Below are 15,849 nucleotides of genomic sequence, written 5' to 3' on the forward strand. Positions count from 1 at the left end.
GTTCTAGAGACAGCTATTAAATATTTCGAGTCTTTGCGCCTCCTGGTGGCAAATAACAGAACAGCAACCTGGTTTCCCGGCAGCACCGCATTAATTCCGTCAACACGGCGATTACACCGCGGTAGTGTGGTGGCGGGTCCTGCTCCCACGGGTCACGCCGGGCGTGAACCCATCGGAACCAGAAGCCCTGTAGCCTTTGAAGTCTTGCGTAGAAGACCGCGAGCGACAGCCGGTGAGCCGGTGATCAGGGAGCTCCTCCCCGGCTCTGCACCGTCCAGACCTCCAGCCGCTGCACGATGAAGTCCTGCTGCGCAGAGAGGCTCTGGTTGTGGAAGGTGGGGCAGGCGGTGCTGGTGCCACGGTGTAGGTCTGCATCCAGCCAGAGGCCGACACTCCCCCTGTAGGCCAGCCACAGAATAGCATGTTAGAGTTTGATTAGATTAGATTGTACTTTATTATCATTATATTTGCATACAACAAGATTTGGGACTCAAATTTAAGGTGCAGTAGTGGAATATAAAATCACACAGGTAATAAAAGAGAAACATAAAATACTATACAATATACATAAAATACTATACAGAAACATAAAATACTATACAATATACATAAAATACTATACAGAAACATAAAATACTATACAATATACATAAAATACTATACAGAAACATAAAATACTATACAATATACATAAAATACTATACAGAAACATAAAATACTATACAAGAAACATAAACTACTATACAATAAACATAAGATACTATACAGAAACATAGAATACTATACAGAAACATAAAATACTATACAGAAACATAAAATACTATATAGAAACATAGAATAATACAATAAACATAAAATACTATACAGAAACATAAAATACTATACAGAAACATAAAATACTATACAGAAACATAAAATACTATAATGAAACATAAAATACTATACAGAAACATAAGATACTATACAATAAACATTCATTGTGTCATTGCAGATTCTAAAATACTTGTTATTTTTTTTCATAAATAAGCTACTGTAACATAAACGTACCCTCCTCCTCCGATCTGCAAAGAGCCCCGGTGACCTCTGACGAAGTACGAGTTCTCCCCACTCCACCTGTACGCCTGGAGACAGAGACATCACAGTACTCAAGGTCAAGGTCAAGGTCACTCAGAGAGACTCACTCAGAGAGACTCATAGAGAGACTCATAGAGAGACTCATAGAGAGACTCATAGAGACTTATAGAGAGACTTATAGAGAGACTCATAGAGAGACTCATAGAGACTTATAGAGAGACTTATAGAGAGAGACGTATAGAGAGACTCATAGAGAGACTCATAGAGAGACTCAGAGAGACTTATAGAGAGACTTATAGAGAGAGACTTATAGAGAGACTCATAGAGAGACTCATAGAGAGACTCATAGAGAGACTCAGAGAGAGACTCAGAGAGACTTATAGAGAGACTCATAGAGAGACTCATAGAGACTTATAGAGAGACTCATAGAGAGACTCATAGAGACTTATAGAGAGACTCATAGAGAGACTCATAGAGAGACTCATAGAGAGACTCAGAGAGAGACTCAGAGAGAGACTTATAGAGAGACTCATAGAGACTTATAGAGAGACTCATAGAGATACTCAGAGAGAGACTCAGAGATACTCAGAGAGAGACTCAGAGAGAGACTTATAGAGATACTCATAGAGAGACTTATAGAGATACTTATAGAGAGACTCATAGAGAGACTCAGAGAGAGACTTATAGAGAGACTCAGAGAGAGACGTATAGAGAGACTCATAGAGAGACTCATAGAGAGACTTATAGAGACTCATAGAGAGACTCATAGAGAGACTTATAGAGAGACTTATAGAGAGACTTATAGAGAGACTCATAGAGAGACTCATAGAGAGACTTATAGAGAGACTCATAGAGAGACTCATAGAGAGACTTATAGAGAGACTCAGAGAGAGACTTATAGAGAGACTCAGAGAGAGACGTATAGAGACGTATAGAGAGACTTATAGAGACGTATAGAGAGACCCATAAAGAGACTCATAGAGAGACTCAGAGAGAGACTTATAGAGAGACTCATAGAGAGACTCATAGAGAGACGTATAGAGATACTCAGAGAGAGACTTATAGAGAGACTCATAGAGAGACTCTTAGAGAGACTCATAGAGAGACTCATAGAGAGACTTATAGAGAGACTCAGAGAGAGACTTATAGAGAGACTTATAGAGAGACTCATAGCGAGACTTATAGAGAGACTTATAGAGAGACTCATAGCGAGACTCATAGAGAGACTTATAGAGAGACTTATAGAGAGACTTATAGAGAGACTCATAGCGAGACTCATAGAGAGACTTATAGAGAGACTTATAGAGAGACTCATAGCGAGACTCATAGAGAGACTTATAGAGAGACTTATAGAGAGACTCATAGCGAGACTTATAGAGAGACTTATAGAGAGACTTATATAGAGACTCATAGAGAGACTCATAGAGATACTTATAGAGATACTTATAGAGAGACTTATAGAGAGACTTATAGAGACTTATAGAGAGACTTATAGAGAGACTTATATAGAGACTAGAGACTATAGAGAGACTCATAGAGAGACTTATAGAGAGACTTATATACTTATATAGAGACTCATAGAGAGACTCATAGAGACTTATAGAGAGACTTATAGAGAGACTTATAGAGAGAGAGAGACTCATATTAGTAACTAGTCATTAAAAGCTGACATTGTATATATCCATGTTAGCACCTGGAGCTCAGTCTCTATAGTGTGTATATCTGCGCTCTCACCTGGAGCTCGGGGCTGAAGCGGTACAGGAAGGTCTCTCCGGTCCCGTAGCAGCAGTGACTGACTCTGAAGGGTTCAGAGGAGAACGCTCCAAACACCTGGAACATAACGCAGACACACACGCTCGTTATCGTCACTCTGCTTAATAACCCTTTCACTGTGACAATACACAGACGGTTAACCCTTTCACTGCCACACAACAGCAGGTTAACCCTTTCACTGCCACACTACAGAAGGTTAACCCTTTACTATCACAATTAACCGTCGGTAGTGTGATAGTAAAGGGTTAACCTTCTGTAGTGTGGCAGTGAAAGGGTTAAACTCGTCATTTCACTCAAAGTAGTGGTTTAGCAAAACAAACCGTGGGCATTATTGGAGACAGACAGGCTAGACAGTATATCTATGTCTTGTACATGTCCTGGAGAGAGACAGACAGACTAGACAGTATATCTATGTCTTGTACATGTCCTGGAGAGAGACAGACAGACAGACGAGACAATATGTCTATGTCTTGTACATGTCCTGGAGAGAGACAGACAGACAGACTAGACAGTATATCTATGTCTTGTACATGTCCTGGAGAGAGACAGACAGACTAGACAGTATATCTATGTCTTGTACATGTCCTGGAGAGAGACAGACAGACAGACGAGACAATATGTCTATGTCTTGTACATGTCCTGGAGAGAGACAGACAGACAGACTAGACAGTATATCTATGTCTTGTACATGTCCTGGAGAGAGACAGACAGACAGACTAGACAGTATATCTATGTCTTGTACATGTCCTGGAGAGAGACAGACAGACGAGACAGTATATCTATGTCTTGTACATGTCCTGGAGAGAGACAGACAGACGAGACAGTATATCTATGTCTTGTACATGTCCTGGAGAGAGACAGACAGACAGACTAGACAATATGTCTATGTCTTGTACATGTCCTGGAGAGAGACAGACAGACAGACTAGACAGTATATCTATGTCTTGTACATGTCCTGGAGAGAGACAGACAGACAGACTAGACAGTATATCTATGTCTTGTACATGTCCTGGAGAGAGACAGACAGACGAGACAGTATATCTATGTCTTGTACATGTCCTGGAGAGAGACAGACAGACGAGACAGTATATCTATGTCTTGTACATGTCCTGGAGAGAGACAGACAGACAGACGAGACAGTATATCTATGTCTTGTACATGTCCTGGAGAGAGACAGACAGACTAGACAGTATATCTATGTCTTGTACATGTCCTGGAGAGAGACAGACAGACAGACTAGACAGTATATCTATGTCTTGTACATGTCCTGGAGAGAGACAGACAGACAGACTAGACAGTATTTCTTTTTTGTATTTTATTTTTTTTATTATTTTTTAAACACACATATAAACAAACATGACAACACACAATAAGATACACAAGCATTAATACACAGTGTATATCCAACGAAATTACCATTTATACCAATGTCTTATACAGGATATACCCCTAATACCTGTTATCTAAAAACCTACACACATATGCTCCAGCTCGAACCCCCCCCTCCCGGACCCCTCTTTGGATAGTACCTCCATTATCCCTCGCTCCTAACCAGACACTACCATTATAAGCTAGCTTTTATTCTCTCCACCACTTCTAACCACATTGTCATTTTGGATTCATTGAGACCCAGAATTCTTGGTGTAGATATTTCTTGATAAATCACATCGAGATATGTAAGAAACCAAACTTTCCGGCACATTTTTTCCGGTTGAAACCAGCGTGATGCGACTAGACAGTATTTCTATGTCTTGTACATGTCCTGGAGAGAGACAGACAGACTAGACAGTATATCTATGTCTATGTCCTGGAGAGAGACGGCTGACAGGTGTCTACCTTGTTGTGTGTGTCCTTGACGATCAGCAGCACAGGGCTGTCCAGCTGGGCCATGGTCCTGTACAGGGTGGCCAGGCTGGTGCCGTGGACAGCGGTGCTGTAGGCCAGCTGCCAGGGACACTCCTGGGTCCTCGCAGGCAGGTGAGCAGCCAGCTGGGGGCACAGAGGAACAGGGAGAAATCAATCAATCAAATCCTTTATTTAACCAGATAAGCATCATTGAGATTAAAAATCTCTTTTTCAAGAGCGATCTGGCCAAGCAAGGCGGCAGAAAGTTTCAACATAAAAAAAGAACATCACAATAAAATACAGATAAAACATTCACAGCAAGCTCCAATTTGCAGGCGAGTTATCAAACAGGCAAGTTACTGTATCAAACACAATCGCACTGTCCGAGGGAACTGAATTTGTAGGATTTTAAAATCGCTTTAAATTCTCCAAGGGTGACCAGTCCTCGTCATTTTAGGTCCTCCTGTATCTTGTTCCAGGATGAAGGAGCAGCATATTTAAAAGCCCTTTTTACCCAATTCAGTTCTCATGTGGGGAACATCCAGTTTTAGAGCAGCTTGAGAATGAAGGGGATACTTGTATTGCTTAGTCGTGCACAGAAGCACGCTTGAAGGTTAAAGGGTCTGAACAACGGGGACTATAAGAAGATGCACAATTAGCAAAAACCAGATCAGCAGTATGTATCTGTTGGGTTCCTACATCAGAAGCAGGTCAGTATGTATCTGTTGGGTTCTCATCTGACCACATCACCCCCGTCCTCATTCAACTACACTGGCTCCCTGTGCACTACCGGATCGACTTCAAAAACCTCTTACTCACCTTCAAAGCCCTCCACAATCTAGCCCCCATCTACATCACTGACCTCCTCCAGGAATACACCCCCTCCCGCACCCTCCGCTCATCCTCTACTGGACTCCTCCTCCATCCCCAGCTCACGCTTCAGCACCATGGGTGCCAGAGCGTTCAGCTGCTCGGCTCCCAGACTCTGGAACTCCCTGCCCCCACATATCCAACAGTCTGACTCACTATCAACATTCAAATCTCAACTGAAACCCATCTGTTCAAACTCGCATATTCACCGTAACCTCTGTCACTGTTTGTGTTTGTTTTGTTATTTTAACTTCACTGTTTTTATACTTCCTGTTGCTTGTTTTATTGTTAACCTTGACTTTTAACTACCTTGTGTTTTTTTATTTTTTTATTCTTATTTTTTCTATGATCTGTAAGGTGACCTTGGGTGTCCTGAAAGGCGCCACCAAATAAAATGTATTATTATTATTATTATTATTATTATTATTATTATTATTATTATTATTATTATTATTATTATTATTATTATTATTATTATTATTATTATTATTATTATTATTATTATTATTATTATTATTATTATTATTATTATTATTATTATTATTATTATTATTATTATTATTATTATTATTATTATTATTATTATTATTATTATTATTATTATTATTATTATTATTATTATTATTATTATTATTATTATTATTATTATTATTATTATTATTATTATTATTATTATTATTATTATTATTATGTACATTTGTGATTTGTTTTCTTTTTGTAAGTCCACACAAGTGTGTTTTTGATTTGTTGTAAACAAAGACCGAAATAAACTATTCATTCATCATTAATTCATTCACTTTAATAATATGTAGAAATCTGTAGAGATGCCAGAGGGAGGAGGCTTGTGCCATGAACCGGTGCTGGGGGCTCGGTCACGTTCGCTAGCGGGTGCAGTAACTCACGTTCTCCAGGTGGCGGACGTCCAGTAGCTGGCTGTGGTCTCTGAGAACAGGCAGAGGGTCTTCCAGAACCTGCTCCCCTTCCACGGACTCTTCCAGAACCTGCTCCTCCTCCACGGACTCTTCCAGAACCTGCTCCTCCTCCAGGGACTCTTCCAGAACCTGCTCCTCCTCTACGGACTCTTCCAGAACCTGCTCCTCCTCCAGGGACTCCTCCAGTTCAGAGTCCTCAGAGCTGCACACGCTCTGTGGACGCTTGGGCTCTGTCATGGCAATGATCTACACACACACGCACGCACAAGGACGCCACAGCGTTAGCAATCTGTTGTTGTGCATGTTTTTCCATTGGGTTTATCTTATCGGGGGGGAAACCCTTGCGGGGGAAACCCTTGCGAGCACGGGGAGAACATGCAAACTCCACACAGAAAGGCCTGGGAGATCACCCACCTGGGTACCTGGCATCATCGAACCCTGGACCCAGACCAGGCTGCAGAAACAAATTAGTGGGGGGGCATAAAATGTTCTCGGGGGGGCACAATGGTTTTTCAACACAGGTTCCCTTTTATACGTTTCAGCTGGGACAACGGCGCTGTGGCTTGCTTGGCGTTGCCCACGGTGCTGAACTAAACAGCAGAGAGGCAATTGAAAAATCTAATTTCTCTATCTTAAGAACATTCACTTATACAAAAACAGACTGAACGGATATATATAACAGACCTGCTGGGGCAGCGGACTGAGAGCAGGGGACACAGACAGGCTGGATAAGATGGTCAGGAAGGCCAGTAGCGTGGTTAGGGTGTAGCTGGACGCCCTAGCGAGGGTGGCGGAGAGGAGGAGCCTTGCTAAGCTCCAGGCCATCAGGGAAAACCCCTCCCACCCACTATACACAGACTTGGCTGACAGGAGGAGCATGTTATAGGCTCACACTACCTAAATGCAGCACTGAACGGCACAGGAAGTCCTTCATTCCGACAGCCATCAGACTTTATAAAACGCATCACTGTGCCTCACTGCATCACTGAGCAGTGACAGTGACAGTTACCATCTTCCTGGACTCTTACTTTTTAAACAGCACTGTGCAATATTACACCTACTGTAGACTTCAGTATATTTTTACTGTATTTATTTACTGTATCTTTTATTCTATTTTTATTTTATTTCATTTTATTCTATTCTTAGGCCATTTGTTTTGTTATTCTTATTCGTGACTTGTTCTGTCTAAATGTTTAATGTTGAGTGATTTGGAGTGTCAAATTTCCCTCAGGATAATACATTTCTACTCTATTCTATTCTATATCTTTGAAAAGTCTCCATTTATTCAACACGTCTGAATTCACTGACAAACTGAACTGAACTGACAAAAATAAAGTGCATAAAAAAGCAAACAACATTCCTCCACAGGCTACTCACCATCGTTTGGGGACAGAGTGAAATCTTCTTAAAACACTGCCCCTCCACTTAACTCATTCCTGAACTTTTTTGTTAAGTCCTTCTCAAATGCCAACTGAATTAAATTGGCCTTGCGTCGATGAAGCATACTAAGGCGATGTTCTGTAAAGATGTTCTTGAGGGCAGAAAACGAATTCTCACAGAGTGCTGTGCTAGCTTCAGTAGTGTTGTTGTTGACATCAGTGCCCACTAGGGCTGTCCCCGACTAAGCATTTGGATAGTCGACTTTGATTGATTTTTTTTTTTTTTTTTTTTCAGGGTGGGCACAGCTGACTCAGTGGGCGGGCCAGGCCCCCCAATGCCCGCCCATGGCGCCGGGTCTGCCTGGACCTTCTTGCTGTGAGGAGACAGTGTTAACCACTACACCACCGTGCCGCTCATATCTCTTGTTGTGGAATTAACACAACATTATGCATACTTTTGACAATAAATAAAATCTGAATTTGTCCTTACTTGCTTGCCTGGGTAAATAAAGGTTATTGGAAAAAAAATGGAAAACCGATACCGATATTTTCCGATATCACATTTTAATGCCGATAACGGCCGATAATATCGGTAGGCCGATAATATCGGACATCCCTACTTTTTACTCCTTACATTTAAAATGCAGACCTACAAAGTACAAATCTTGCAGGTCCAACTATTTTAATTAGTATATTTGTTTCTCTGGCCGAACTAACGTTAGCGTTATTAATCCTGCGGCCGCTCTTTATTTAAAAACAGCCAATCAAATCCCCATCAATGGAAAATGAACCTGCCCACACCCATGCTGATTGGTCCTTGTGCAAGACTAGAAAGCGGGGATCTTTGATTAAACACCTGCTATCAGAAGAATAGACGGTCAGAGTGAAAAGCTACACAAGATGGCCACAAACGATAGCACGAGTGATGAAGAGGGCGAAACGGAACATTTCATTGCCCTGGAATAAAAAAAGGTTTTTACTTTTACTTTTTAGTACCATTTAAAAGTAGAAACGTTTAGACTTTTACTCAAGTGTGTTTTTAGCCAGATACTCTGACTTTTACTTGAGTAAGATTTTGAGACGGTACCAATACTTTCACTTAAGTATAATTTCTGGGTACTTTTTACATCCCTGCATATAGGATACAGTGGTCAGGAATATGGTGCATTCAGTACACAACATGTTCAACCACTGCTGGAGATGGATGGATGGGTGGATGGATGGGTTTATGGATGGATGGATGGATGGATGGATGGATGGATGGATGGATGGATGGATGAGTGGATGGATGGGTGTATGGATGGGTGTATGGATGGATGGATGAGTGGATGGATGGGTGTATGGATGGATGGATGGGTGTATGGATGGATGGATAGATGGATGGGTTTATGGATGGATGGATGGATGGGTGTATGGATGGATGGATGGATGGATGGGTGTATGGATGGATGGATGGGTGTATGGATGGATGGGTGTATGGATGGATGGATGGATGGGTGTATGGATGGATGGATGGATGGGTGTATGGACGGATGGATGGATGGGTGTATGGATGGATGGATGGATGGATAGGTGTATGGATGGATGGGTGTATGGATGGATGGATGGATGGGTGTATGGATGGATGGATGGGTGTATGGATGGATGGATGGATGGATAGGTGTATGGATGGATGGGTGTATGGATGGATGGGTGTATGGATGGATGGATGGATGGATGGGTGTATGGATGGATGGGTTTATGGATGGATGGATGGGTGTATGGATGGATGGATGGGTTTATGGATGGATGGATGGGTGTATGGGTGTATGAGTGGATGGATGGATGGATGGATGTATGTAATGATGGATGGATGGATGGATGGGTGTATGGGTGTATGAGTGGATGGATGGATGGATGGATGTATGTAATGATGGATGGATGGATGGATGGGTGTATGGGTGTATGAGTGGATGGATGGATGGATGTATGTAATGATGGATGGATGGATGGATGGGTGTATGGGTGTATGAGTGGATGGATGGATGGATGGATGGGTGTATGGGTGCATGAGTGGATGGATGGATGGATGGATGGGTTTATGGATGGATGGATGGATGGGTGTATGGATGGATGGATGGGTGTATGGATGGATGGATGTATGGATGGATGGATGGGTTTATGGATGGATGGATAGGTGTATGGATGGATGGATGGATGGATGTATGGATGGATGGATGGATAGATGGAATGATGGATGGATGGATGGATGGGTGTATGGGTGTATGTAATGATGGATGGATGGATGGATGGATGGGTGTATGGATGTATGTAATGATGGATGGATGGATGGATGGGTGTATGGGTGTATGGATGGATGATGGATGGGTTTATGGATGGATGGATGGATGGATGTATGGATGTATGAGTGGATGGATGGATGGATGTATGGATGGATGGATGGATGGGTGTATGGATGGATGATGGATGGGTGTATGGATGGATGGGTGGATGGATGGATGGATGTATGGATGGATGGATGGATGGATGGATGGATGGGTGGATGGATGGATAGATGGATGGATGGATAGATGGATGGATGGATGGATGGATGGATAGATGGATGGATGGGTTTATGGATGGATGGATGGATGGATGGATGTATGGATGGATGAGTGGATGGATGGGTGTATGGATGGATAGATGGATGGATGGGTTTATGGATGGATGGATGGATGGATGTATGGATGGATGAGTGGATGGATGGGTGTATGGATGGATGGATGGATGGGTTTATGGATGGATGGATGGATGTATGGATGTATGGATGGATGTATGGATGGATGGATGGATGGGTGTATGGATGGATGAGTGGATGGATGGATGGGTGTATGTGGATGGATGGATGGATGGATGGATGGTGTATGGATGGATGGATGGGTGTATGGATGGATGAGTGGATGGATGGATGGATGGGTGTATGGATGGATGGATGGATGGGTGGATGGGTGTATGGATGGATGGATGGGTGAATGGATGGATGTATGGATGGGTGTATGGATGGATGGATGGGTGTATGGATGGATGGATGGATAGGTGCCCATATATAGAGAGGGCAGAATTTCCCATAACCCCAGGGCGGGCTGCCAAGTGCATGACTGCTCTCGTTCAACTGCTCAGAGAGGGTTTACCTTTTCATCCGTCTAATAAGCAGAATAACGTTATGATGACCTGTAGCTAATATAACAATGTCTGTGTTTCTGCTGTGGTACGTTAATAATGGATATTAATGTGTGTGTGTCTGTGTGTGTGTGTGTGTGTGTGTGTGTGTGTGTGTGTGTGTGTGTGTGTGTGTGTGTGTGTGTGTGTGTGTGTGTGTGTGTGTGTGTGTGTGTGTGTGTGTGTGTGTGTGTGTGTGTGTGTGTGTGTGTGTGTGTGTGTGTGTGTGTGTGTGTGTGTGTGTGTGTGTGTGTGTGTGTGAGTGTGTGATAGCATCTGGGCCCCGTTCCATGTACCTGGATAACTGAGTTAGCCGGATAACTTTAGCTGGATAACTGGGTTAGCCGGACTTTCCGGTTTCATGTACGTGGATTTTCCAGATCACCATGCCAACAGATCCAAAAGTTTGAGCCTGCTCGAAAGCAGAGTTCAAGTTCAAGTTAGCCCGATCACGCAGAGCCACGCCCCCGCAAAGAAGTGACAGCTCGTTTCCTGAAACTATTCCCACAGTCTACGATCTGCATTATACCATTCTGAATTACGTTTTTGTGCTCCATTCTTCCAGAGGGGGCTTTTGAAATGTAAAATAGACCCAAAATGCTGATATTAAATTCACTTTGTCCTAAATAATGCACGTTATATATACCGTGGCGACGGTGGCGCTCGCTCGTGCGATGTACACAAAAATGTGGTTATTTTAATTGTAACTGGGATTAAGATGTCTGATGAGATGCGCTGTTTAACGGATTTGAGAAATTGAATGAGCCGTTGACGTCACATGAATGAATGAGGATAAAGAAATAAAACTTCATTCAAAAGAAGGAATATTCTAAACACGGGTCTCTCGTTCATTAATGTATAAACAATGAATTTATCCCATCTGGCACAGTGGCCCAACGGTAGTGCTCAAGCCTGCCAACCTTGCGACCCGGGTTCAAATCCTGGTGTTTCCAATATGATTTTTTTGAATATAATATTAATGATTATACGCCAAAGTAGCCTGGTTTTAAGTTAAAATATTATAAATCTACATGCATTGAGGATGTCATTCTTTATATAGCTCTCAACGTGCACCAAATTGAATTATTCCTATATTGCAAAAAAAAGGAGACGACTAGGGTCTTGAACCCCGGTCGTCCGTGTGAAAGTCAAAAGAACAACCCGTTAGACCACATTGGAGTACATCAATCAATGGGCAAGAGGGCCGTATCGTAATTCTGTATAACAGTTAACTAATTCTTTTCGCTAGCAAGATCTCATTTGATCATTCAATCCAGCAGGCAAGTTTAAAGAAATATAATCTGATTGATTGAGGTAATGAGGGACTTAGAATTAGCCTATAGATAACGCATTTAACTTGTCGGCGAGGCGATTGAGCCGTATTGCAATCTGTCAATAAAGTCTTAAATCAATTAATCAATCAATGCCGTTGAGAATCAGGGTCTCTGCCATCGATACGTGCTGGCTTTTCACCTAAAACGGCCGCGCGCATTTAGCCTGACTCGCAAGTCTGGCTTGAGTTAACGAGACTGAATCCACCTTTGTGAAACAGGAAAATCCCGGCTTCGAACATCGGGTTAACTGAAGCTGGATAATGGACATCTTGATCGACTTAGTTGAACCACGTACATGAAACAGGGCCCTGGAGGACTGCATTCCACAGCGACTCCAAAATATAGCATTTTGAGTAACTTATAACATCTCACCCGTTTTAACTGCCAAAAAATCATAAATGCAGGTTTCACTATGTTTTCAAGGGCCAAACAGTTTGCAAGATCCAGATTTCCTCTGATTAGTAGAAAATTAATTGTTGAATCAGTCTTAAGTAACATCCCCCCTTGAACGGCCCTTCTAAGGTTTCTCTCCTCCACATTGCCTGTGGTGCTTTTTTCCTATAATTGCTAGGTTTTTAGTGAGTTTTTCCTTACCTTCGCGTGGGGTATGTCTGGGAGTGTTGCATTCATTTAATTGACTTATTTAAATTTTTATTTTGGACTTCATGGTGTTTTTGTCTTTGTTCTTGATTTATTGTGATGTTTCTTCTTGACTTGTTTAAAGAAGACGTGTCCGCCCCACGGGGACATTAACGTGTGTTGTCGGGCCTTAAAGAAGACGTGTCCGGCCCACAGGGACATTAACGTGTGTTGTCGGGCCTTATTAATAATAATAATAATAATAGATTGAATTTGTAATGCACTTTTTGTTCACACGCGGACGCTCACCTCCCAGTTCTTAGCGGTGGACTCCTCTGCGTTCTGAAGCAGCTGGTTGATGGCCTCCGCCTCGTCCTTCTCCACCACCAGGTAGCGGTTCTGGCTCTTCTCCCGGACCAGGTAGCGGTTCTGGTTCTGGTTCTGGGTCTGGTGCTGGGTCTTGCCGCGGGCCGAAGGTCGTCGCTGCTGCTTCTTCTTCTTGTCGTGGTCGACCCTGCAGACGCCAGATTGATTGATTGATTAATTGATTGATTTTAACAGATTGCAGAATGGGTACAATACAGTACAGCTCAATACACACAATTGTTAAGGGGATGCAGACCAGAGAAAGACTTTCGTCTTGTTTACATCAGGGTCCCCCATTTTCAATTCATCAAGACATTTATGACATACGCGACATACAGATATATATCATAACATTTCTGACATACATGACATACAGGTATACAGTATTGTTACATTTGTGACATACACATACAAGATATGAAAATATACAGTACTGTTAAACAGAGATCCTAACTAATGTTTAGGATCTCTAAATGAGATATGCTATGTTGGCATATTTACAGTTTTAATTTGTATTCATTTATAAATGTATAAACTGTTGATTGATATGCACTGTCCCTGATCAAATAAACTGAGTAAACTAAAGAGAGTGGTTTTTAAAGTGGGTAGTGATTCACATTCCTTTACAGCTGTGGGTAGGGCGTTCCACATTGATGTGGCATAATTTCTAAACGTGTTTAGTCCCTTGTTTGTGCCGAATCTGGGTTGAACATGATTTGTGGAGCTCCCTCTGGTGTTGTGGTCGTGGTATTCACTGACCACTGACAGGAGATCAATCTCATTTCATTTCACACCTTTATCTCAACTCGTGAGACACCAGAGGTTACCCGCTGAACGGCCGCTTGACACCGTATCGAGCCACGAGACGGACAAGTCTGAGCATGGACCGGCTGGGAACTGACACAGAGAATTCCTTGCAGCATGATGAATCATTTCGGTCTGAGGAAGCGCGACTGTAATATATATATTATTAACCAAATCTTTAACGATCAAAACGATCTGCGCTGTTTTATTTTCTCAAACATACAATCATGTTCTTCCTGGCAATTCCATTAGAATTATTATAATAAACTCTAATGCACGGGTCTAGACTCCTGCTCAGGGGCGGGGCTAGGGGGTGGATACTTGGGCTCAAGCCCCGAATGTATTCTGAAAAGCCCCGAATCTATTTTCCAAAAATATATATATATATATATATTATTATTATTATTATTTTCTTTTGACAATTAAACATTGAAAATATGTTTGCTCCAGATTTAGAAGAAGCTAATTTCCATCTGTAGTCTATCCAGCTGCTAACTGTATTTGAGTGAGTTAAGTCTTGGTGTTATAATAGACTCAGACCTAAGCTTTAAATCACAATCAACAAGTTGACAAAAACATAATTCTTCCACCTTAGAAACATAGCTAAAGTACGGCCATTTATAAATCAAAAGGACGCTGAAAACCAGATCCATGCCTTTATCTCAAGCCGACTCGACTACTGTAATGCACTCCTTACCGGCCTCCCGAAAAAATATGATGATAACTATTTTATTGCAATGCACTATTGCATTATTTTATTCTATTTTACTAACTATTTTATTGCACTGCACTATTTTACTTTTGTATCAGTGATAATCAAACCGTAAACAAAGACGCATATTAACACTTTCAGTGCCAGATGGCGCTGTTTACTGGTACTGTTGAAAGGCCAGCGCCTTTTAACATGAGGATACGTGGCTGTGTTTGCAGGCCTAAAGCTATATTATATATTATAGCTATGGATCTAATAATATAGTCGATTGTCATTGAGTTTCTTCCGGTCAAGATGCATAAAACAGATAATTTTTCCATCCATACATTTCCGTTTTATACCGTCGTGAATATGAGTGTAGTTTCAGGGTGGTCTGGTGTCATTTCCAAAATGACAGACACCAAGTCACATCGTTTCAAATGGAGTGCAATAGCGGCCGCAAGGTGTTAGGCGGCGGTATTGGACTTTTGAGATCTCAGATCCATCCCCAGTGATAACACAGGCTGCCGGCATGTCTTTATGAATGGAAATATCGAATAAAAGAAACAACGATGAAAACCCGACTATACTCTGGTTTTCGGGGGTCCTGGCGCTCAACGTTCGGCGAGTTAACCCTAGATCTTAGATCCTAATATGAAAAACGATGTTATTTAATGTTCTATGTCTTACCTTGACTTTGTCTATTTTACTGCTATCTATTTTATGCTTTATGTCTGCACTTTATGCATTGCTCTTGATCTGCCAATGTTGTGCTCATTTTATGCCTGTCTTTTTGTTCTGCTGTAAAGCACTTTGAGCTGCAATTCTTGTATGAAAGGTGCTATACAAACACAGTGTATTATTATTATTATAAATTATTATAGTTTGCTTCATTAATTAAAGGGTGTGAATTTAAGTGTTCTCTAGTGCCTTTTGTCCGCTTTAAGGTGGTGGTATAAGTTAAAGTAAAAAAAATCCGTGCCCGGGCACCTGTCTGGGCTAAG

At 41.8% G+C, this 15,849-nt stretch overlaps 1 protein-coding gene across 1 annotated transcript; it reads right to left on the minus strand.

Annotated features, from left to right (window-relative positions):
• Positions 1–244: 244 nt before the first annotated feature.
• On the minus strand, positions 245–14,233 carry ncoa7a (nuclear receptor coactivator 7a; the record flags this gene model as incomplete). The annotated part of the gene is made up of 7 exons (XM_084308336.1): positions 245–398; positions 1,048–1,121; positions 2,809–2,904; positions 4,684–4,836; positions 6,465–6,740; positions 13,294–13,498; positions 14,178–14,233. 7 exons carry the CDS (start codon positions 14,231–14,233, stop codon positions 245–247), a joined length of 1,014 nt encoding a protein of 337 aa, XP_084164462.1.
• Between the last annotated feature and the right edge of the window lie 1,616 nt (positions 14,234–15,849).

This window comes from Notolepis coatsorum (genome assembly GCF_963971535.1).
Source record: "Notolepis coatsorum genome assembly, chromosome: 2".
Classification (NCBI taxonomy): domain Eukaryota; kingdom Metazoa; phylum Chordata; class Actinopteri; order Aulopiformes; family Paralepididae; genus Notolepis; species Notolepis coatsorum.